Below are 22,808 nucleotides of genomic sequence, written 5' to 3'. Positions count from 1 at the left end.
AAAAAAAAAAAAAAAAGAAAAAAAATTGATCTGCAGTTGATTGAATCCATGGATGCAGAGCCCGTAAATACAGAAGCCAACTGTATTTCAGTATTTAGCACCTAATGGGACACATAAATATCTTGAAAAACTTGTCCTTCCTCTTTCTGTTTGTTTTATTTTATTATTAGGAAACTTCATGTTTGATTCATAGCATGAGACTGATTCTTTAAAAGGAAACTAGTCCAACGATGATATATATGTTTGGTAGAACCAAGTAATTGGGCATGGGACATGTGATAATGGGGCATTGCTGTGGGGAGATGAAAGAGGCCTCCATTCTTCCCTAAAAGTTTTTTGGTTGCTTTATATAAGCCAGTCATTCTAATCCATGGTGAGAGATACAGTTAAATACAGGAAAGATACCCATGAAGTACACGTACCTTATCTGTCACACTGAAATAATATAATAGGAGTTGAGTTTTAAACACATGTAGAATGTGTTTTCTGCATATCTTTTATGAAACATGATTATACTGTCAGTGTTTAGTTGATGTGTAGATAAGTAACTAGATTACCTTACAAGATATGTCAATTTTCCACTGAATAGAGTACACTGTTTTAGAAAGAAGGCTTTCAGGTAGTTGAAATTTTTATCTGGCCTGTGAACACACAGATGACAAAATATTAAGGCAGTTAGGCATGGCTGATAGAATGTGAGTTTAGATTATTTTATATAATACTTCCATGAACTCGTGTAGTCATAAAAATTTTCATTTTCTTTTCAGATAAATCCCCACGTTATGTGTCATCAAATAGATTATAGGTGCTAAGAAACCAAGAGTTTCTCACAAAGAACGTGGTACAGATTCTATCACATGTTATACTGAAGGCACATTAGATGTACTATTCCAGTTCTAATTAACAAAAGTGTTACTGGTTTTAAATATTTTATTTAGTTGTGCAAATGTATAATCAAATTGATAAGTACAGATGGGGCACAGTGCAACAGGTTTGATTAGGCATCTTTTCTGAAGCACATCAACGTACTCCTGAAAATATTGAGAACCGTGCTATTTTTTTCACTGTATTATTTTCAGATACATGGTGCAGACACATAGTAGGCCACTGTATCTGTAAATGCCATAAATTGTTTCCGATCAACACTCAAAGAACTTGGGAGGCCAAAGTGGGTGGATCACTTGAGGTCAGAAGTTGGAGACCAGCCTGGCCAATATGGTGGAACCCCATCTCCACTGAAGATACAAAAATAAGCAGAGCATTGTGGTTCTCACCTGTAATCCCAGCTACTTGGGAGGTTGAGGCAGGAGCATTGCTTAAACCCAGGAGGTGGAGATTGCAGTGAGCCAAGACCACGCCATTGCACTCCACCCTGGGTAACAGAGTGTAACTCCATCTCAAAAAAAGAAAAAAGCACCTCAAAGAATATATGCAATCCCACTTTATTACTTTACTCTATCAGAAATTAAGCACCCTCCAGTAATTTAGGAAAATAAAATTTTTATTTTTCCCTCTACACAATAAAGTTCCATGTTTTGGCTAATAACATATAGTATTCAGCGCATTATATAGTAAGTAGGCAGATCCTGTCACAAAATAATTCAAACCGAAAATACCTTTTCAGCAAGTCTGCATAAATTAGGCATTCTCTATTCCTAATAGCTAAAATTTCTTTCCATCAGAGATGGTCATTTGGCTAGACACCTAAGATACTGTTGAAGAAAACTGCTACGGAACTAGCAGTCGCTGGAAAGAAATGAGGTAATCAGTTTCCCTGTGTGCCATGGAAGATGTTTCTATCTTCATAGTCACACTTCCATTAAATTGGTTACATTATTTTTACAGTGCAGGATTGCGTGTTAGTGCTACATTAATTGTCACTTTAAAATTATACACGAATAAGAAGAAATTGGATGGAAAAACACAGAATATCTGTGTCTTGGAAACCCTCAAACATGTTTCATTTCTATTTACAACACTTGATCTTGGGATAAACAGCCAATGCAGTTAATATCTTTAAGCCTTAATCTTTTCCTCATGAAAAAGAGATAATACCAGTCTCACATAATTGTTATGAATATGGAATTAAAACACAAGTGCAATGCTAGGCATGGGGTAGGTTTCCAGTCAATGCCGCTTTTGCATTACATGTAGGTATGAACTGTTCTCACCAAGTAGGTGTTTCTGGAAGAGGAGATGTAAACATTGTAGTTTAATCTACCTGGGTTTTCCAAGTCAACAGAATGTGTGCTGCTGGGATAAGATGTAACAATCTTGGGGAACTAAATCCCTTTCAAACCCTCTTCCCAATCCCTCACCTTTCCAGGTTCATTTTTTTGCAGAATATAAAAAGAACACAATTATCCTGAATGAATATCTCAAGGCAATCAATGAAAATCCAAAAAGTAATTCCAATAGATTAATGGAATGTGTAATTATCTCTACTAAGAAATAGAGTAATGGTTTAAATTCATATATAAACATACACACATAACCTGGGTGTGTCCATTTTAACACACACAAACACACAAATTCTCTCTCTCCTTCTCCCTCCCACTCCCCACTTCACCCCCCACCATCCCCCCCACACCTTTAGGGTGGCAACACTGAATACAGATAACCAAGTCTGAGGTTATGTGACATTTCCTGAACAAAAATGGCAGAAATCCTTCTATTGTTCTTCCGTATGACCCAACCTCCTAATATGTCCCAGTTATTTATACTGTGAGTGTTATGTATTTGCCAACTATAAGCAATGCATCTCAATATTTCCAATATACTATTTTCTCATCTTTTCTCCCATCCTTGCTGACCTTTAATTCTCTCTTCCTCTTAGATTTAATTATCTTATTACTTTTATTATAATTCATCTTGCAAATTGAAGGTAAAGTTTTAGAATAACACAGTGAAGAAAAAAACATTTATCTCTATATTTAGAAATTACCCACTTTAAAGAATGCAAACCTGTTATAGTGCATCTTAAAGTTTTTGGATATTTCATTTTCATAACACCATTAAATGCTGCTGTGTATTGCTGTGGCATCTGCCCATGGGGTTGTTCTGTATACTTGAGAAGTTTCTTTCCACCTTCACTGGGGAAGGGGAATATTTATGTATTTTTGAAAATACAAAATTTGAGTGAATATACAAATCTGAAACTTTATAGAGGCAAATTTTTTTAAATACTTTTTTCTTAGAAAAATATTTTTCTTGAATAAGATGGAACTCTTTTTATGTGAAAATCAAGTATACAAATGTTTCTATACAATTATAAACATTTATGTCTTTATAGTTTCAAAACAGAAGATTAGTTTAAGATATTTGAAAAATTCACTCACTCAAATTTTGTTGATCCTGTAAGCACTTATTTATGACAGATTTTATGATTTCCTTGAGAAATCCATTCTTATCTACTTAGGGAATAAGTTTCAGGATACCTGAAATAGAAATCCTCTTTCTATCTTAGAACAGATGCTTAGCATAAACATAAAAACAAATAAAAACACACCCTAAAATTGCACTAACTCTTTTATTCTATTTTTGTGTTACCTGATAAATGTTTGTTTGCCATGAAATTACTCAAAGCAAATACTGAATATCTTTAAATGATAAACTTCTTTTAGTTGTTAATATTACGTTATAATAAACATTCCAATGTATAGATCATATACCACAGGTTTATTTTAAATCTATTGGCTTTTTAACAATAATATTATCACATAAGTCATTTTAATAAATTTCAAAAGATCAAAATGGAATGTAAAGCTGATAGGATGATATGAAATATTAAGATGTGAATTTGAAAGCTGAGTTTTTTTCTCAGATTAAAAAGGTACTTTCATTCAAAATAAATTTGTCTAAACAGTAAAGCCAAATTAAAGGACTTATAATAAAATGCAATGATGTCACCCTTCCTCAAAGGCTAGTTGGTCATCTTTTTTTTTTGGAGAGTGAATAACCAACAATATAATCAAGAGAGCAAATAATTTTGCATTGAATTTTGCAGCATCCAGAGAAATTTGTTTGTTATCCCTCTAAATTTTCCACTTGTACGGTTTTCATTTAAATCCTAGATTTTTTTTTAAATGTGCTATTTTCTGTATACATCTTACAAGTGGGGATGCAATTACTTAGTTTGGAAAGTTAAAAAATTCACCATAGTAGGCTATAAAAAATTTCCATCAATTATAATTTCCCTCCATGTTGCATTTTTTTTTTTTTTAAGGTGGAGCCTCACTCTGTCACCCAGGCTGGAGTACAGTGGCGCCATCTCGGCTCACTGCAACCTCTGTCTCCTGGGTTCAAGTGATTCTCCTGCCTCAGCCTCCCAAGTAGCTGGGACTACAGGTCTGTGCCACCATGCCTAGCTCATTTATTTTTTTGTATTTATAGAAGAGACAGGGTTTCACAGTGTTAGCCAGGATGGTCTCGATCTTCTGACCTCTTGATCCGCACATCTCAGTCTCCCAAAGTGCTGAGATTACAGGCACGAGCCACTGCTCCATGTTGCATTTTTTTGAAAGAAAAAAAAAAAAAAGCAAGAAGAAACAGGAAGCTCTTAGATTCCGTAAAATCGAAGTAAGAACCAACGAAAACTGTGGTGAGTGTATGTTTGTGGATCTGTGTGTGTGTGTGTGTGCAGACAGAGTGGGAGAAACGTATGGATATGTAGATTTTAATCACACATAGTGTGTGCAATGTAGTTACATACTTTACATGTACATAACTACATGCACATGCACCTAAACTTTAAAGTATACGAACACATATATTCATTGACTAAAATGTCTTGATTTTTTATGGTGTATGTGCAATAATTTTACTTCTAAGAACCTTTTAAGTTCATAAGTGATAATGTTCATTTTGATAAATAAGAAAGTACAAACAACAAAAAATAATTATATATAGATTATTTATCCTGCTTTTTTTCTGTGAAAATATTACCAGCATCTTTCCATGTGAGACATTAATTCCATTATACAAATGTATGAGAATAGCATAACTTATTTATGAAAATGTATGAATATAGCATAATTTATTTAGCAGCTTTTCTAATTTAGGACATCACACATTTTTCTAATTTGCCCATGTTATAAATAGCATTGCCCATATAACTTTGTGTAGAGAAACATACCTAGGATCTAAGTGTTCTTCCTGCATTCACGTACAATATTGATCCTTTAGAAATTACAGCATCTAGGTTTCCATCACTTCTATCTCAGACTCCTTCCCGGGGTGACATTGTACACTCCAAAATTCAATTTGTGATGGTAATTCTATTTGTCTAAAATTAAATTATAAAGGTGGATATTGGATTGGTAACCAAACCTCAGGTTCTAATTCTGATTGCAAATCAGCCTAGGAAATGTTAACTTAGAGAGTATTCAGATGTAGAAGTGATTTAGCATCTCCAAAACTCCCTTCTAGGAAGAATTTTCCGATACATTTCAATGCTATTCTGGTATTTAAAACAAACAAACAAAAAAACACTTCGGAATAGCTTTTCAGCACTATTCTGAAAAGCTTCTCCAGGCTGTCTGCTAATATATCCTTAGTACAGCTTTGAGCCCTATGCATTTTGACATTCACCTTAATAACATCTTCATAAATAAGACTTTCTGTCCCATTCTCCCATTCTCGTGCTCGCTCTTCCCTGCTAATCGTCTGCGCATTACATGAATATTCTGGTAATTGATCTCATTGTCTGAGCACCGATAATGAAGAACAGAAAACTCAAGTAGTGCACTCTTAGGACATACAGTTTTTTGAAAGTGGACAGCCAAAAAGCTGGCAAAACACACCATCCTCGGGACCAGAAGCTGTTTTAACATTCTCTTTGTGGTGAATGTACGTAGGACATATTTTAGTGTCACTGGCACCTGTCTTGCTAAATCTGATGAAACAACAACAAACACAATCAAGCCTTGTTACTAAGCTATCTTTGAGCCGTACTAGATTGTGATTGATTTTGTTGTGTTTAATGGTGTGGTGGCATTTTGCCTTAGGCCTTTTTTATTGAACAGTGGAAGGAACAGAAGAAGGAAACACTTGATCACTATATAAATGCTGCACATTGCAGGCGGAGTTTAATGACTGAACGTAGCCACTTCCAGTGTATTGAAATGCCTGGGCCTTGCCTCAAAGCATTGTACCTCTATTCAGATGGCAAAGAATAGAGTTCCTGTAACATTGTGGAGTGCAGCTCATTTTGGGAATAAACAGTTGCTTTGACCTTGTACAGGCAAATAGACCCTGTCAGGCCTGGAATTGCAAGGCCAGGAAATCATCTGTTTAGTCAGTGCTGGTTCTAGTCATTAGTTTGTGTTTATGGCTGGGAAATGCTAATACAGCCCTGCGTGTAGGGAGCTAAGGTCTAAATACTGAAAGAGGCCTATTTACCAACAGCTTTATTTTTTTAATTTAAAGTTAATTCAAATTGAAATGAGCCTTTTAACCCTTAATTAGGACCATGTTTCTTCTAAAAGTCAACCACATTAGTCAACTGGAGACAAAATTCACTTTGCAATTGAAAGGCTGCCTTCTTTCTTTCAACACTAGCCACCATGGTTTACTAAGTGCATTTGTCTCCCGTGCACTATGGTAACTTTACCCATTGTCCGCATCAGCATAGTCCAAAGTCATCAATTACAACTGGGAGGAGAAATGTGTTACGTGCTTTGGGAATGAGGCCAAGATTCTCTCTAGAAGCTCTTCCATAATGATTATTCACTGTGTCGATAGTGCTCATAATACTCCCTGTTTCACACTTGTGTCCATATTGTTTTTCAGAGCTGCCACTTTGCTCTTTTACCCAGATAGGGGCCCACACTTTGTACTTCCTGTTTTATTGTTTCCCCTTCGTAAATATGAAATCAGCAGGTTCCCAAAATATTTCTAATTCATCCACTACAAATTGGTATTATTTTGGCTTCCTTCTATTATCTTACTCATATTTTCAGTATTTCTCAATAGAAAATTAATATTTAGCAAATGCCTCATTCAATTTGTTCCACCGTGGTCCATTCTGGGTGTTTTTTAAAATAAGTTTTGGCATTTGCTCAATAATGCACAAGCATACCCCTCACTATCTCAGCACTTAAAGTTGAAGAACTAAAGACTAGATTAGCAAGAAAAGGGCAAACAAACCCTCACAGCAGTCCTGGCATAGTGGCTCACCCCTGTAATCCTAGCATTTGGGAGGTCCAGGTGGGCGAATCACCTGAGGTCAGGAATTCAAGACCAGCCTGACCAACATGGCGAAACCCCATTTCTACTAAAAATGCAAAAATTAGCTGGGTGTGGTGGTGTGCAACTGTAGTCCTAGCTGCCTGGGTGGCTGAGACAGGAGAATTGCTTGAACCTAGGAGTCAGAGGTTGCAGTGAGCCCAGATCATGCCATTTTACTCCAGACAGGGTGACAGAGCAATACTCCATCTCAAAAAAAAAAATAATTAAGAAAAAATCATCTGAATGCTTGAGCACAACTAAATCTACAGAGTAACAAAAAAAAAAAAAAAAAAAAAACCTCATTGCAGACTAACAGAAGAAAAGTATACTCTCTTTTAAGTTGTATTTTTAATACAGTGCTCATTTTTCATGTCATGAAAAGAGAAAACATGTTATCTTATATTTCTAAAATTAGAAATAAATTTTGATATATTTTATCAAATTTAATTTTTTATATCTATTCATTACCTTAAAAAATTCCAAGCTTCTAAGCATTATGCACAATGTAAAGTGTATAAAAAGGGACAACTATCGTAACAGATAGTTTTATTATGTTGTCGGTTAAGAAGAAAGTATAACAGGGGATTATTTATTTGGCAGTCAATGTATCATTCAGTCCATTTGACCGTAAAATCAACGTGCTCTTTGAATATATACCACTCTGGTAGAGGAAAGCAAAATCTGTCATTCCTTTTCAAGTGTATTTTTCTAAACCAGAAAAGAGCTTCGTTTCCTTATCCTGTTGCCATGTGGCATTTTATAATTTCAACAGTTAATTTTAATCCTTAAAGCAGGGATGAACATGAAGATAATTTGTTCCTTTATCTCCACTTAGAAAGTGTCACTAACACTACTACGAATTTGGGCGGACAGAGTATTAACATGTTAAAGTGTCTAGGCTGAGAAGACTCTTTAGAGACAACATCAGTTAATTTCTCAATGAGGAAATTGCAGTCCTGATAAGACAACTGGTTGCAAATTATTCATTCACTTTAAAAATTCATCTCATCCACTTTTAGGTTCTGCACAGTGTGCTAGATAGAAGGTGTACAGAATGAATGGGAAATAATTCCTGTCTCCGTATGGCTCAGGGCCTAATCTGGGAATGCATTAGTTAGAGTAGAACATTAGAGTTTTTTATAGAAGAGGAATTCACTGTCTCAAACACCTCATCAAAGTTTGAAGATACCTGATCAGTAAATCTAAGCCAACATCTGTTTAGTAGGAAAGGCTAGGTCAAAACCCACATTTCCTGCTTCCTAGTCCAGTGCTTTTCCTCCAACATGCTGAAGGCAACTTGAAGTACTGAGATAAAAAGAGGAAATTTCAGAAAATGTCTTAGTGAAGATAACTTATAAATGCCATATCAAAAAGTATCTTGCAACTCCAATCTCAAGTGAGAAGATTCATTTATAAAATAACCATGATATGAAATTGGTCTGCTTTTAAAAATCTAGGATTGTGACTTCTATTATGATAAGGATGGATACCATAAATGATTGTTGTAATTTCTCTGGGCTGCTATATCAAAATACCATTATAAACAATGGAATTTTATTTCTCCCAGTTCTGAAGATTGGGAAGTCCAAGATGAAGGCAGCAGCATATTCAGGGTCTGGTGAAGTCTCATTTCCTGGTTCATAGTTAGCACCTGCTAGCTGTGTCCTCAGATGATAGAAGGGACAAGGCAGCTCTCTGTGACCTCTTTTGTAAGGGCACTAATCCCATACACAAGTACTCTGCCCTCATGCTCTAAACCTCCCTAAGATCCCACCTCCTAAAACCAACTTATGGGTCATTAGATTTCAATGTATTTATTTTAGGGAAACACAATCATTCACATGGTAGCAAGTGTCTAGGTCATCTTATGAAATCAATACATGTTTGATAAAAATGAATGAATGAATTCAAACATGAACAAATGCAATTCCTGGCAAATCCATGATGATATGCAGTAGGGCATGAGAAGGTGCTGCCTTCCATTTTTAATTGTTATTAACTTGGACTCATGGGTCATCTCACTTTAATATATCAATGTAATATTAAAGATAAGAGTCCCTGCCACAGTTAGCTAGTTTAAAAATCTTCTTACAAAGCGGAGAAAACACCTCTGCAACCACGTAAAAAGATGGCCATTTGCCTCCCCTTGAATGATTTCCAACTATTCAATCACCGTTTGGTTTTACTATCCTGGGGTTAAGATCTGTGAATATTTTTTCCCAGTGTTTGACTGACAAGAACATTTACTACTGGATTACCTGAGGGAAGATGTAAATCAGAACTGTGTCATTTTGGAAGCAGGTTTTTGATATGTGTGTATCTGCCTTAGTTAGGTATTGATTTAATAGCTGGTCTACACTACAGACAACCTTGACTATGTAACTGGTGCTTTTATTTTAAAATTTGTCTCTAGATAAATCTGAATTAGTATTAATTTGTCCACCCTTCCTGTCTAATCTCTGCTTTCTTTGGGGTTATCTAATAAGTTGAGTGAGTCTTACTTTCAGTACAAAAGGAAAGAAAATGCATTAGTATATCTACTTTTTATTTCTTACTTTATTCTTTTATATGTGCAACCTCCTTAAGCCTATAAAATTATTTAAATGAGAGAAATGTGTAGATTGTTATTCACTAGCTTTACATTCAAAAGAGGAGAGGAGATGTTTTCAATATACAATCATTGCCTTTGCTATTATATGCAAAGATAAAACATACACAAGCTTGCACACACATACACATACACACACACACACACAAGTATGGATGCTCCTTAAGGCTCCAATACTCTCAGGAGGATTTTTTGAAAGATGAAGCCATCATAGACAGATAGGTAGTTGAGCACAAGTTAATTTACTGCAAGGGAGAGAGATTGCTTATTGGTGAGATAAATTTAAAAATGAGTTTGTTATGGAAAAACATTTTCCTTATACATTTATAGAGATTATTTCCTCATAAAATAATCATTTTATACAATCTCTAGTCATATGCTCAAATTCGTTGAACAGTTTTAGTGGAGAATTGAGATACTACTTGAACAAGAAATGGAAAATTTACTTATATACCTCCCAAATACAGCATGTCACTGTTGTTCTATTGTGAAATTGAAAAACTCCTGCTGCCCTCCAACTAAAAGGACTCTTACTCATTTGCCCATACCAATGTTAGATATCACATACAGAGAACACCCTAGAGAAAGCCTGGGTGCATTGGCCCAAGTCTGTAATCCCAGCACTTTGGGAGGCTGAATGGGGAGAAACACTTGAGGCCAGGATTTCAAGACTAGCCCGGGAAATATAGTGAGACCTCATCTCTACAAAAAGCTTTAAAAATTAGTAAGGCATGGTAGCATGCAGCTGTTATCCCAGCTATTTGGGATGCTGAGGTGGAGGATTGCTTGAGCCCAGGAGGTGAATGATGTAGTGAGCTGTAATCACGACTCTGCACTCCAACCTGGACAATAGGGTGAGAAGAGCAAGACCTGGAGGAAAGGAAAGGAGAGGAGAGGAGAGGAGAGGAGAAGGGAGGGGAGGGGAGGGGAGGGGAGGGGAGGGGACAGAGAAGGGAAGGAAGGGAAGGGAGGGAAATGGAGGGGAGGGAAGACAAGGGGAGGGGAAGGGAGGGAGAAGGAAGGGAAGGGAAGGGAGAAGTAAGGAAGGGAAGTGAAGGGGAGGGGAGAGGAGGGGAGGGGAGGGGAGGGGAGGGAAGGGGAGGGGAGGGGAGGGGAGGGTCCTAAATCCTAGAGAAAGTCATGTACAAGAGAGCATACGCCTTTCTGAGATTTTATTCACTTGCAATAGATGAAAAAGATTTATATTTTTTAATTAAATGAAAATTTAAATCACTATTTTTCCACATCATATCAACAGTTTAGAATTGAGAGAAAAATAATTTGTGTTTTCAGAAAGTAATTTGCTTTCAATAATTGATTTTTATAAGATTAAAGAAAAATACCTTCCTTTTTCAAATTATATCTTGAATTTCTTTTGTTATCTTGGACATGCTGTTCTTTACATTGGTACTTCAATTGTACAGTCTATAAAGTATACAGACTGATGCCTACACTGATTATTTCAGTAGAACTGTGATAAGATTTAACTGAGATGGCACATTTAAGTCCTCCAGAAGAAGTAAAGACATCTATAAAAAAAAAGGTTATTATAGAATTTTTAGCATTTTAATCTACATATAGTTGGCATTAAGTGAATATTTACACATTGGTGGTTAAAGCCTATTAGCTAGCTATCAGGTGTCAGATTGTCTGTCTCTAAACTGTGTGTCACTTAACTTTCTGGACGTCATTGATCTCAGATGTACAACACACATACTGGTCAATGCTATTTCTAAGGCTCGTTTGGCTTCATTAGGCTATGATTCTATTCAATTCGTACATCTCAACTTAATTCCCTATTTATCCTTCTACGTCACGTAGGGATGCCATCTGCTGCAAGTAAAAGAAACCTAAGCCACAGTGACTTAAACAAACAGGATATTGCCTTTCTGACATTATAAGAAATCTTGAGATTGGTGGTTGCTGCATCAAGTACAGAAAATACATTGTGCTGATTTTCTTGACCTTTCAATTATTATCACATGTCAGCTGCTGCAATCCCAGCCATAATGTTCATAATGAAGGCTGGAATAATTTTCCTTCAGTTGCATTTGTACCATCTTGTTAGAGAAAAAAAGGTATCTCAAAGACTTTAATCAGACTTCTGTATATGTTTCCTTGGCCACATTTTTGGCCATCTTTGGCCGTTCATCTCTAACTGCATTGGTCTAGGAAAGAAAGGATTTGACTGGCTTCCACTCTGAGCAAAATCAGGATTCTGCTGACAAGAAGGAAGCAGAGTTTGGATACTGAGTACCAACACTACTTGCCATATACTTCTATATAACAGTTCGTCTTTTTATGTTGAATTATTTGTATATTGAATCATGCTTCATACTGGCCACTTCTATCTATGTATGATTTTTCTCAAATGATGCTCCTTCTGTGGCGTCTCTTCCAACCACCAATCACAGTGGAGTGTTTGCTTAGCATGATTTGTATCACATGCCCACTGCCCAATTTCTCTTGCAAGGGCCCTTTGGGTATGGGCAGAATTAGGGACAATTTTGCCTTTTGTTTTTTTGAGACAGAGTCTCTCTCGGTTGCCCAGGATGAAATGCAGTGGCACAGTCTTGGCTCACTGCAACCTCCGTCTCCCAGGATCAAGCGATTCTTCTGCCCCAGTCTCCCAAGTAGCTGGTACTACAGGCATGCACCACCACACCTGGCTAATTTTTGTACTTTTAGTAGAGACGGGGTTTTACCATATTGGCCACACTGGTCTCAAACTCCTGACCCTGTGATCCCCCTGCCTCGGCCTCCGAAAGTGCTGGGATTACAGGTGTGAGCCACTGGGCCCGCCCTGCCTTTTTGGGTGTCAAAGAGCCCAAACAAGAATAGATGCTTGACAAATATTTATTATACAGTATGTACCCGTGCCTACCTATCTTTTACTGTTACTTTCTCTGGATTATTAATTACTCACAATTGGATAAAGTCTAATGACTTGAGTGGCATTCTTAACTTTAAGGTTTGTTAACTGTAGCTACCTTCATGATACTACCAGTAATCCTGATAATTTATGCAATACCTAGGAAGTGATAACGTGACTGTCTTCTCTTCGTATAGTCTATACTATTCTACAGTATAGTCATTTCTAATATTAACAAAAAGTGACTGCTTAGTGAATACCTGTATGCCAAATGTTGTAAAAACCATAAAAGTCTCAAACAAAAGCACACAGATAAACTTACAAGCAAACAAAATAACAAAGTACTTCAGAGCACAGCAACTTAATCTTGTAAAGATGCAGCACTGTCCTCTTAAAAGTTTAAAGGCATTCGGTGATGAGCTGAATTGAAAACAGAATTTAAGTGCATTGTTTGTTTACATACTTTATATAATTTCCCTGAGGCTGTGTGATATGAGATATGAGTGGAAGTTTTTAACCGGTGCTTAAGGATAATATTTTAAAAATTGCAATCGTAATCCATGTTTCGTTAGGGCAGTAGAATTTACTACATGAAATGGATCTCAGTGTGACACCAAAAGTTGTTCAATATATTGTAAATTGGCCCTAGAGCAGTCATTCTTAGTAGGAACTACAGAACAATAAGACTAGATTAATGGTTGCTATCATTTTAAGTTATTTCAATAGTTTATTTTGACTGTGTATTTCCCTCATTTTATTTTAAGAAACTTTTAGTAAGAATATATTCTACCATGGATATGTTGTGTTTCTTTTCAGAAATGTATTTTGTGATTATAAAAATTGCTTTGTCCACACAGGTTTTACTTGAATGCAAATAATCCACTATTCACAATATAAAGTTAATATAAGAAAATTCTAGAATGCAATGACCGTCTATAGGGGCTATTCTATATATAAGTTCTTTACATCATCAAGTGCCAATACGGCACTGAAATTGGGCTTTAGAAGTTTTAGAAATTATTGATTTCCAAGGATGATCCTGGATCGAGAATTTGCATCCTGAATTTCTTCTCAAAAGAATTGCTAGAGACTTATTGTTGGAATTTTCACTATGATTTTAGCTCTCACTGTAATTACAAAAATGACTCAAAAGAAGTAATGCAGCATTTTGAATTTTCTATTAGACAAAAGGAAAATAATGTAGTGGAGGCAGATAAGGCATATCTCTGTAAAAACCGTAAATAGATGCTGAACAGTAAATTATAAGTTGAAATCAGTGTTCTATAACCAGGTCATTAGGCTTACAAACATCACTTTATGCAGAGATATGGCCATAAATTAAAAAGATAACACAGTTATTAAAAGAGGTATCATCTAGTAGCAGTTTACACATGTATTAGTTTAATAAGAAACTATATATCCCTGTGTATTTCAGATATAGACAAAGGAATATATTTAAATCTTTATTTTAGGCCATTGCCATAGAAGGTAAAGAAAAATACTGTCAAGCCAGAAAAGTATGTTGTAGCTCATGAAAATTGTTTATTAAGAATCTGAAAATATACAGGAAGCCATGATCTCTTCTTTCAGTTGCTTACACTCTGTGGGACAAAGTTGTACACACAGAGCAATTAGAAAACAAGTCAATGTTATACACTGCTCACTGCAGTGCTGACAGAATACGCATTGCATCATGTTTTAAAAAGGGAATGTCTACATGGTGACATAGTTTTGCCTTGTTTTCTCCACAAATAGTCCAATGCCAAGTAAAACTGTGAAAACACAAGCTGGAAATTTCATCATACTCTAGTGCCAAAATAATCTAAATCTTGTGTGTGTGTGTGTGTGTTTCTTAACTTTGGTGCAAATTCAAACATATATGTAGAAAAACTACACTAGGCCATATCATCTGCTTCTGTAAATTCTGGGAGGAGAAAACTTGATTTTTATTCATAATGAATTCATGTTCTAACTTACTGAAATCTGTTTTACATATTTTCAAAAAAATTATTACAGACTTTTAAAAGAGAGTCATTTTATTTGTAGCTTGTCGACCAGGTTTCTACAAGGCGTTGGATGGCAACATGAAGTGTGCTAAGTGCCCACCTCACAGTTCTACTCAGGAAGATGGTTCAATGAACTGCAGGTGTGAGAATAATTACTTCCGAGCAGACAAAGACCCTCCATCCATGGCTTGTACCCGTGAGTAGTTTTGCTGCAACCCATGCCTCCATGTTTGTTTTGTTTTGTTTTTTCCTCTTTGTTACTGTGCTGTTTGTTTTTTGTTTTAAAGCATTTGGCCCATTTCGTTCTGTTGCCCATGTGCAAATTGAAAGCTTTCTCTGCTTCCCTCTCCATGCCTGGCTCACCACAAATGCAACATCTATCACACAAAATAAATTATATTTTAACGCACTTCCTGCAACACAACCCCCAGAAAGAGAGAACATTTTTCTGTGTCTCGTTTAGATCCTGCATTGCATGTGACAGGATAGGGGAGGTTATAGACAGGGGATTTATGTTTTTACATTTCTATTCCCTCTTGCTGTATGCTGGTCATAGGTCATAGGGAAAAAAGACTAAGATTTATAAAACTAATACTAAAGTTTTCATAACTATTCACAAGGGTTTTGAACATAGTGGTGAGTTATTCTGTTAGACTTTGTAAGTGTATCCTTACCCTTGAGTCAAAACTCCCCCATTTGCAGCCTGGGGAAGACAGCGTTCTTGAATCCATGTGTCTGTAATCTCGTGGATCCTCTAAGGATGAACTGAAAGTAGATAATAAAGAAAGGAGAGTTATTTACCTCTTTCAGTTCCGTTGTAAATTATCTATTTCCCTTGTAGTAGAAAACAGAAGTGAGGCTTATTAATCTTTGTTGAACTACTTTGCAGGACCTCCATCTTCACCAAGAAATGTTATCTCTAATATAAATGAGACCTCAGTTATCCTGGACTGGAGTTGGCCCCTGGACACAGGAGGCCGGAAAGATGTTACCTTCAACATCATATGTAAAAAATGTGGGTGGAATATAAAACACTGTGAGCCATGCAGCCCAAATGTCCGCTTCCTCCCTCGACAGTTTGGACTCACCAACACCACGGTGACAGTGACAGACCTCCTGGCACATACTAACTACACCTTTGAGATTGATGCCATTAATGGGGTGTCAGAGCTGAGCTCCCCACCAAGACAGTTTGCTGCAGTCAGCATCACAACCAATCAGGCTGGTGAGTACATGCTAGATGCTTCTTGTCCCCATCATATCAAGTGCAAGCAATGGTCCTGACAGAGAGTGGAAAACTGAGTGGAAGAAAAAAAACGATTTGAAAGAGCCCCAAAATTTTGTCTTCTGGTGCATTTAAACAGTTATAGTATGTTAAATAATTTAACTTAATTCTTCAAGTGAGAATAAACCAGATTTGTGAGGTGATTTTTAAACTAGTTTATACCCATTGTTCCCCATTTGAAATACTTAAATATTTGAGGCTCTCAGATAGTAGTAGGGAGACTCCTTGAGGGGAACCTTTTTGTATTTCAAAGAACTTAGGCCCTGAATCTTGGCTTTAAAAAGAGTTATGCAGGATATGTAAAACTGTAAACAGCTTAGTTAAAATTAGATATTTTGAATATAATTATTTTGTATTTTATACCTCTAAGAAGCTCTGTGTTTTATAACTCTGATAGTTATAAATCTCGCCTTAGTTTATAATAAGAAAATAACCGATTTTATTTAACAGATATAGCTTTATGTTAAAAAATTAAAAATATTACATTTAGAAAGAAGCATAGTAAAAAGAGCTCTTAGTAAAGAGCAACTAGAATCATCAATTTAAATAATGTCCTGAAATGAACTGATAGGTGATTTCATCAACCGTATTTTACAATGACAATCTTTTCCCAACATTTGAAGGGTATAGGCAAAGGTCCTTTAGTATGAAATGGAAAAATTTAAAAAGCATAGAAACATCTCATTTTTCTTTATCTTATGTCTACAACTTGTCTCTGCCTTGTTTAACTGTTAGTAAATCGTGGTTTTTTTTTTTTTTTAATCAGCCTTTAAATGATCTATGTAGATTACTTACAGATTTTACCTGCGGAATTTTAATTGAGAATCTCTCGAATGTATAGATGGATTACATATTACATAGAAATAATGCCCCTTTGAGATATAACAAGCATTTTTCAACATTGATAGCTGATAAATGAGTAATAAGCAGTTTTTTTTTTGTAATCAAAATGTCTTAGACAAAGTTAAACTGATAGATATTTGTTGTGCTTATTATTGCTACAAGATGTCATAATTAGGTATGCATTCCAAGAAGTTAAATCCAGAGATATCATTGTCTTATTTTTACACAAACACACAAACATTGGAGCCAAAAGGAGGGGAAAGAGAGAGACATGATGCTATTCTGAGAATGCTTTAAGTACAGATTCTCCAGAGAATTACGGATCCTCCAGACCTCTCCCAGGTGGAGTCACCTCTAAGCTGGTTGTCAAGACTGAGTATAAACTTAGCTTCTGATCTTCATTTGGCTCACATTATGGAAGTGTCTCTGGTCTCTGGTCTTTGCTCTGAGAATACCAGAATGTGTCCTGGATGCTCCAGGCAAAAGGAAACCAGCGATGACTAAATTCTCCCATCACCTAGTTCTAGTAACCAAATAATGAGCCCCAAAACTCAACACATTTGGTTTCTATCACTTGGCTTACTCAGAGATATTAGTTCAACTAGCAAGGAACACACAATAAATGTCATCTACAAAAGCAACTATGCACAATTATGACTCTGCTGGTTGTTAGTATTTTCATCTATTTATCTACTGGTTAAATGTAGTTCTATCTATTCCTGCAGGTTATAATATAAATGCATCTCTACTGGTTAATTTCTCATATACACAGAGTAGCCCCCTAAGCTCAGTGTCTCAGGTCCATCTCCAATCTCCTCATCATTCAGCAACCAAACGATAACTCCTTGCATAAGAGGTAGGTCCAGAGCCTTGTGCCAGCACCGTTCCTTCTTGAGGGGCCCCTGGTCTTCACCATATCAATGGATAGATATTTTAAATACAAGCCATGGCACAGTCCATCCATGTTCAAATATGTGTCTTTCCGACTCCAAATTTCTCTTTCGTTTCCCCTTTGCCTCCGGTCTCATACATTGACAAAAATCTCATATTTTTACATTCCTCTTGATGCTAAGTAAACTTAATTTGTGGAAAACACATGAATTTTAAATAAAGTGCACGAATCATTATTTTAATCTTCCTTACTGAATCTGTAGTTTCTCCCACTTGAAGCTAGATGCCCAGACCAACCAGCATATGCTTTTGCTTTGCTTCAGTTAATGATATTTATATTTTGCAACTAATGATATTTAAAAGTTTGTAACTTATTTTTATTTAACTGTCTTCTACGGGAAAAATGAGTACTGCAATACTGTTGCTATATATTGCATGATTATGGCTTCTCATCTCAGTGAACACAGGAGTTTTAAGAAATTACAATCATGTGGCAAATGGCTTTTCTGAGTCCTATGTTTTAAGCTGATTTACTGCCTTCTTTCAAAATTGGAGCATCAATCTGTGTTATAATAATCTCTTAAGTCAAGCAGAATTGTATAAAAACAAGCAAGAGCTCCTTATTTCCTATCTTATCATTCCCCTCTGGCTTTCTGACAATGCATTTATCAGGAAACTAATAGTTACAAATATATACAGCGAATGAATCTAGGTAAAGTGGCAACCAAGACCAGGCCAAGACATAAAAAAAATAAATGAGGTTGATTCTTTGGCCCTCCCAGTTACAAATCACAGCTTAAGACAGATTCAGCAAGTATGATATAAGGTACTTGCCCTAGTCTTTCTCCCATTAAAAAAAAAAAAATTACAAATGTGTTTATAATATGCACCACCAGGCATTTTATATATTTATTTCAGGATGTCTGTATCATTTTGTGTGCCTGGGGAGGTAGAAGTCTTTGTTCCATCTTCAAATCTCCAGGGTAAGATATATAAGCCCGATTAGAAGCAATGCCATTTCTAAAGGGAATGTTTCTTGGTTTTGCTTTATTTTTGTTCCTGTGAAGGCTAATGGACTGGTAGCCTTGAAAAATGAGCTCTCTACCACCGGAAGAATATGGCTGTGACAGATAGGATGCCATGGTGTTTAAATTCCTCCTAGCCTCTCTATCCTTGACGTGGATATAAAGGGGAAACATGTCCGTTTTAATTTAGTTTGTGAGATTGAGTTTGTTGATTCTTCTCTTGATTATATTGTAAAAGACTTGTGATGATCAAATGATAAGGCACCTTCTAAATTGTAGAAGATTATGTTGTAAATTCGGATATTAGTCCTCAGCTCTCAATACTTTCACAAAGCATGTCAGTGAGATAAGAAGCTAGGCCTCCATATAAAGATTCTATCTGTGAGTCCATCAGTCAAACAAATAAAGAAAGAATTTCAGATTACAAAACAAAAATCTTTAAAGTTATGACATAAATTGCTACCTTTTGTTTTCTTTCATAAGATGAGTATATTTATCATTTCTGTTCTGGACAAAAACAGTCATTCCACTAGTGGAAAATGTGTATCTGTTCACCCCTAACTGACATTATAGAATCTGCCCTTTTTCACTATCCTGTAGCAAATAATGATTCAGACTAGAATAAGGAGCACTAATGGAGAATTTATGTGGCCTTGGGGTTTTGAGGTCCACCTCTACTTTTATTTTACTACTTGGATGAATTGAGATCTGAGAAGCTTTTTCAACATTTTCAAGACAGCAAGCTTCTGAGCAAATTGACGTTTCCTTTCTTTTCCAGTTTTCTCTGTTGAAATCATCACGTTTGTATAATTTCTACCATAAAATTGGATTTGTTCACATGTATGAAAATATCACAATAATATACATTATGCCTAGAACAGAGATTTCTCCTAGATTAATAATTTATTACATGTACTTTATCATTCCCACCCATCTTTCTCTCTATGTAAATGTTACTTATTTCTAACCACTTGCAGATATTCTATCCCTTTTTTCCTTAAGGCCCCAGTGGGAATTTCTTAAAAACAATAATGCTTTTAAATAGTCTCAATATATTTATTAAAATCAAGACATTAACATTGTTCTGTACTATGATCTCATCTACAGGTACCAGTCAACTGTTGTTCATTGTTTCACTTATATCCAAATGGTGAAATTCAATTGATGTTCTGTTTACCTTCAGTTTCTGTTTATAATAATATAATAATATATACTGATATAATATAGTTCCCATCCATAAAAACAAATAAGTAATTTGTGTAAATTCAAGGCAGATGCAAAAAAATTGTGGAGAAAGAAGAAGACCAACACTTATTGATAGGACTTTCCAGGTGCTGGATATTATACAAGGAATTTCCCAGTTGCCACTTCATTCAAAAATGACAATCAAATAATGTTATTTAAAACAGAGAACATGACTTAATTTTATGTAGACTTTCTATTGAAAGTGCCTTAATTTGAGGCTGTTTGATGTAATAAGGAATTTCTATCTTCAGCTTTAGACAGAATGGCCTCTATTATCTACTTAATTTGATGATCAAAGACAACCTCTTTCTTTTCCTCTTAGGTAAACCCTTTCCTTTCTTCTGGCAAAAAATTGCCATTCATCACATGAAGGGGCTGAACTAGAAATTCAATAATTATTTTTATTTTTAATTTATGTTTTGGCATTCTGGGACTACAATTCAAAACATTGTCCCTAATATAATTTTAGTCAATAATTTTTGACCTTTAAGACCACCTATGGATTCACTTCTTATAAAAAACATTTAGAGGCTTTCTCATTCATAGTTTTATGACCTTTTATTTCACAACATAAAGTAATAGCATCCATTGGTTAAAAAAAGTAGATATCTTTAATAAATCTTAAATAAACAATACATACTTTAAAAAGCAAACTCTAAAATACCAGCGCCCTTTGGGTAAATTTAGAATCCACTCTAGGCTGGGTGCTGTGGCTCACCCCTGCAATCTTAGCACTTTGGGAGACTGAGGGGGGCGGATCACGTGAGGCCATGAGTTCAACAGCAGCCTGGTCAACATGGTAAAAACCTGTTCCACAAAAATATACAAATTAGTCAGTCATGATGGCAGGTGCCTGCAATCCCAGCTTCTTGGGAGGCTGAGGCGGGATAATCTCTTGAACCTGGGTGGCAGAGGTTGCAGTGAGCTGAGATTGCGCCATTGCGCTCCAGCCTGGGCGACAGAGCAAGACTTCATCTAAAAAAAAAAGATTCTACTCTAAATTTTTGTGTTTGATAAAGCAAATACTTCTAACTTTTCTGTATTTTTATTCTGGAATATATTTCCTCTAGCCACCTTATTGTTCTTTTGGGACTTAGTTTATGTAGATATGGCAAAGAAATAACTCATGTCAAAGACATCAGTCAGGCTTCAGCATTTCTGAAGAAGCAAGCATTTCAAAATAAAGGTAAGGTAAGTGCTTAGGTGAATCTGCCATTAAACTATGGCCACCTGTTGGTATAGTCCCTATAGAGTTATATGTTGCTATGTAATTATATTCCTTGGAAGTAAATTAGACACCAGAAGGACCTACATGAATTCTTTCCGAACATGAAGGTGGACATTTGTCAGCCTCAATGTAACGAATCAGAAACTTTAAACATAATGAAAATCATCACCTAACAAAATAGTGAACATCATATAGATTTAGTAATGTTCTATGATGCATCTTCCTCTCCTGAGGCAGGAGAAACACTTGAACACGGAAGTTGGAGGTTGCAGTGAGCCGAAATTGTGCCACTGCCCTCCAGCCTGGCAACAGAGCAAGGCTCCAATAATAAAAAATAATAATAATAATAATCATCTATGATTCCAAGCTGATTCGGCCTCAGAATAGGTCATAGGTCATTTATCAGAGCTATTGCTTTATCTTTCTGTGAAATTTAACATTTGAACTAGTTTCCTTCCAATTATATGTTATAGGAAATTAAGTTAATGCACATTGTATCATGTACTTATGAAAATAAATTATCTGCTGCTTGTTTATAAGTGAAGCAAATACGCCTGGGAGGAAAAAGGTATTTGAAAAACAAAGGGGAACAGGACAGTGGCAAAGTGCAGTTGTAAATTCAGGTACTGCCACTTAACGAATTGACTATATTTTGTATTTTAAAATTAGGTTTTTTTATTCATTCATTACCAATTTTGTTTAGAAATGAATTTAAGGGAGCTATTGGACTACACTTACTGGCATCTTTGTGTCCTTTTTGATGATTGGTACAGTAATTCCTATACATAGATTGCTGTGAGGATTGAATAAAATGAGAGAGAATTTGTGACTGGGAAAGGGCTTAAATAAGTTATACCCTGTCTTCAGAATAATCATGGAGATCTTCCTGTGTCTAGGGCAAATAGAAACTCTTTTCTTTTTAATTAAAAATATGAAAACATATAACATCAAACTTGGATACATTTCGTTGGTGCGATTGGCTTGGGCCCCATGTTTTTTCAAACTTGTGGTTCATAGCTGTCATGTGTGACAACCCTCAGTATAATAGGTCATTCTTGCATTGTTCATTGCACACACACATGTGTATGCATGATGCATGTATATCCATTGATGTTGTGCCATCGTTGAGGTGCCCAACATAGGATGTAATAGAAATGACTGATTGAAAGTTATGTATATTGGTCTATATCTAAGTTGGGCTAGAAAAAGAAGCAAAGGCACACATAATATAAGAAATTGAAAAAAAAAAAGAAAAAAAAAAAGAAATTGGTAAGACTAAGAAAAGGCCAATCAATGCTTTGGGAGGCTGAGGCGGGTGGATCACAAGGTCAGGAGATGGAGACCATCCTGGCCAACATGGTGAAACCCTGTCTCTACTAAAAATACAAAAATTAGTTGGATGTGGTGGCCTGAGCCTGTAGTGCCAGCTACTGAGGAGGCTGAGGCAGGAGAGTCGCTTGAATCTGGGAGGTGTATGTTGCAGTGAGCCGAGATCGCACTGCCACTGCACTCCAGACTGGTGACAGAGCAAGGCTCCATCTCAAAAAAAAAAAAAAAAAAAAAAAAAAAAAAAAAAAA

General features: G+C 35.9%; 1 protein-coding gene across 2 annotated transcripts in view; it reads left to right on the top strand.

The window, feature by feature from the left end:
• The first annotated feature begins 14,618 nt into the window (after positions 1-14,618).
• The window catches only part of LOC108296006 (ephrin type-A receptor 3), a 123,985-nt gene continuing 115,795 nt past the window's right edge, over positions 14,619-22,808 (top strand). For both annotated transcript variants that reach the window (XM_017518384.2, XM_017518383.2), the window contains exons 1-2: positions 14,619-14,909; positions 15,603-15,938. In XM_017518384.2, coding sequence (XP_017373873.1) covers positions 14,792-14,909; positions 15,603-15,938 — 454 coding nt within the window. In that variant the 5' untranslated portion in view covers positions 14,619-14,791. The remainder of the gene's footprint in view (positions 14,910-15,602; positions 15,939-22,808) is intronic.

Source organism: Cebus imitator, unplaced genomic scaffold (genome assembly GCF_001604975.1).
Source record: "Cebus imitator isolate Cc_AM_T3 unplaced genomic scaffold, Cebus_imitator-1.0 Scaffold676, whole genome shotgun sequence".
NCBI classification, from domain to species: domain Eukaryota; kingdom Metazoa; phylum Chordata; class Mammalia; order Primates; family Cebidae; genus Cebus; species Cebus imitator.
Note: the sequence above shows the minus strand (reverse complement) of the source record. Positions and strands in the feature narration are given on the sequence as shown.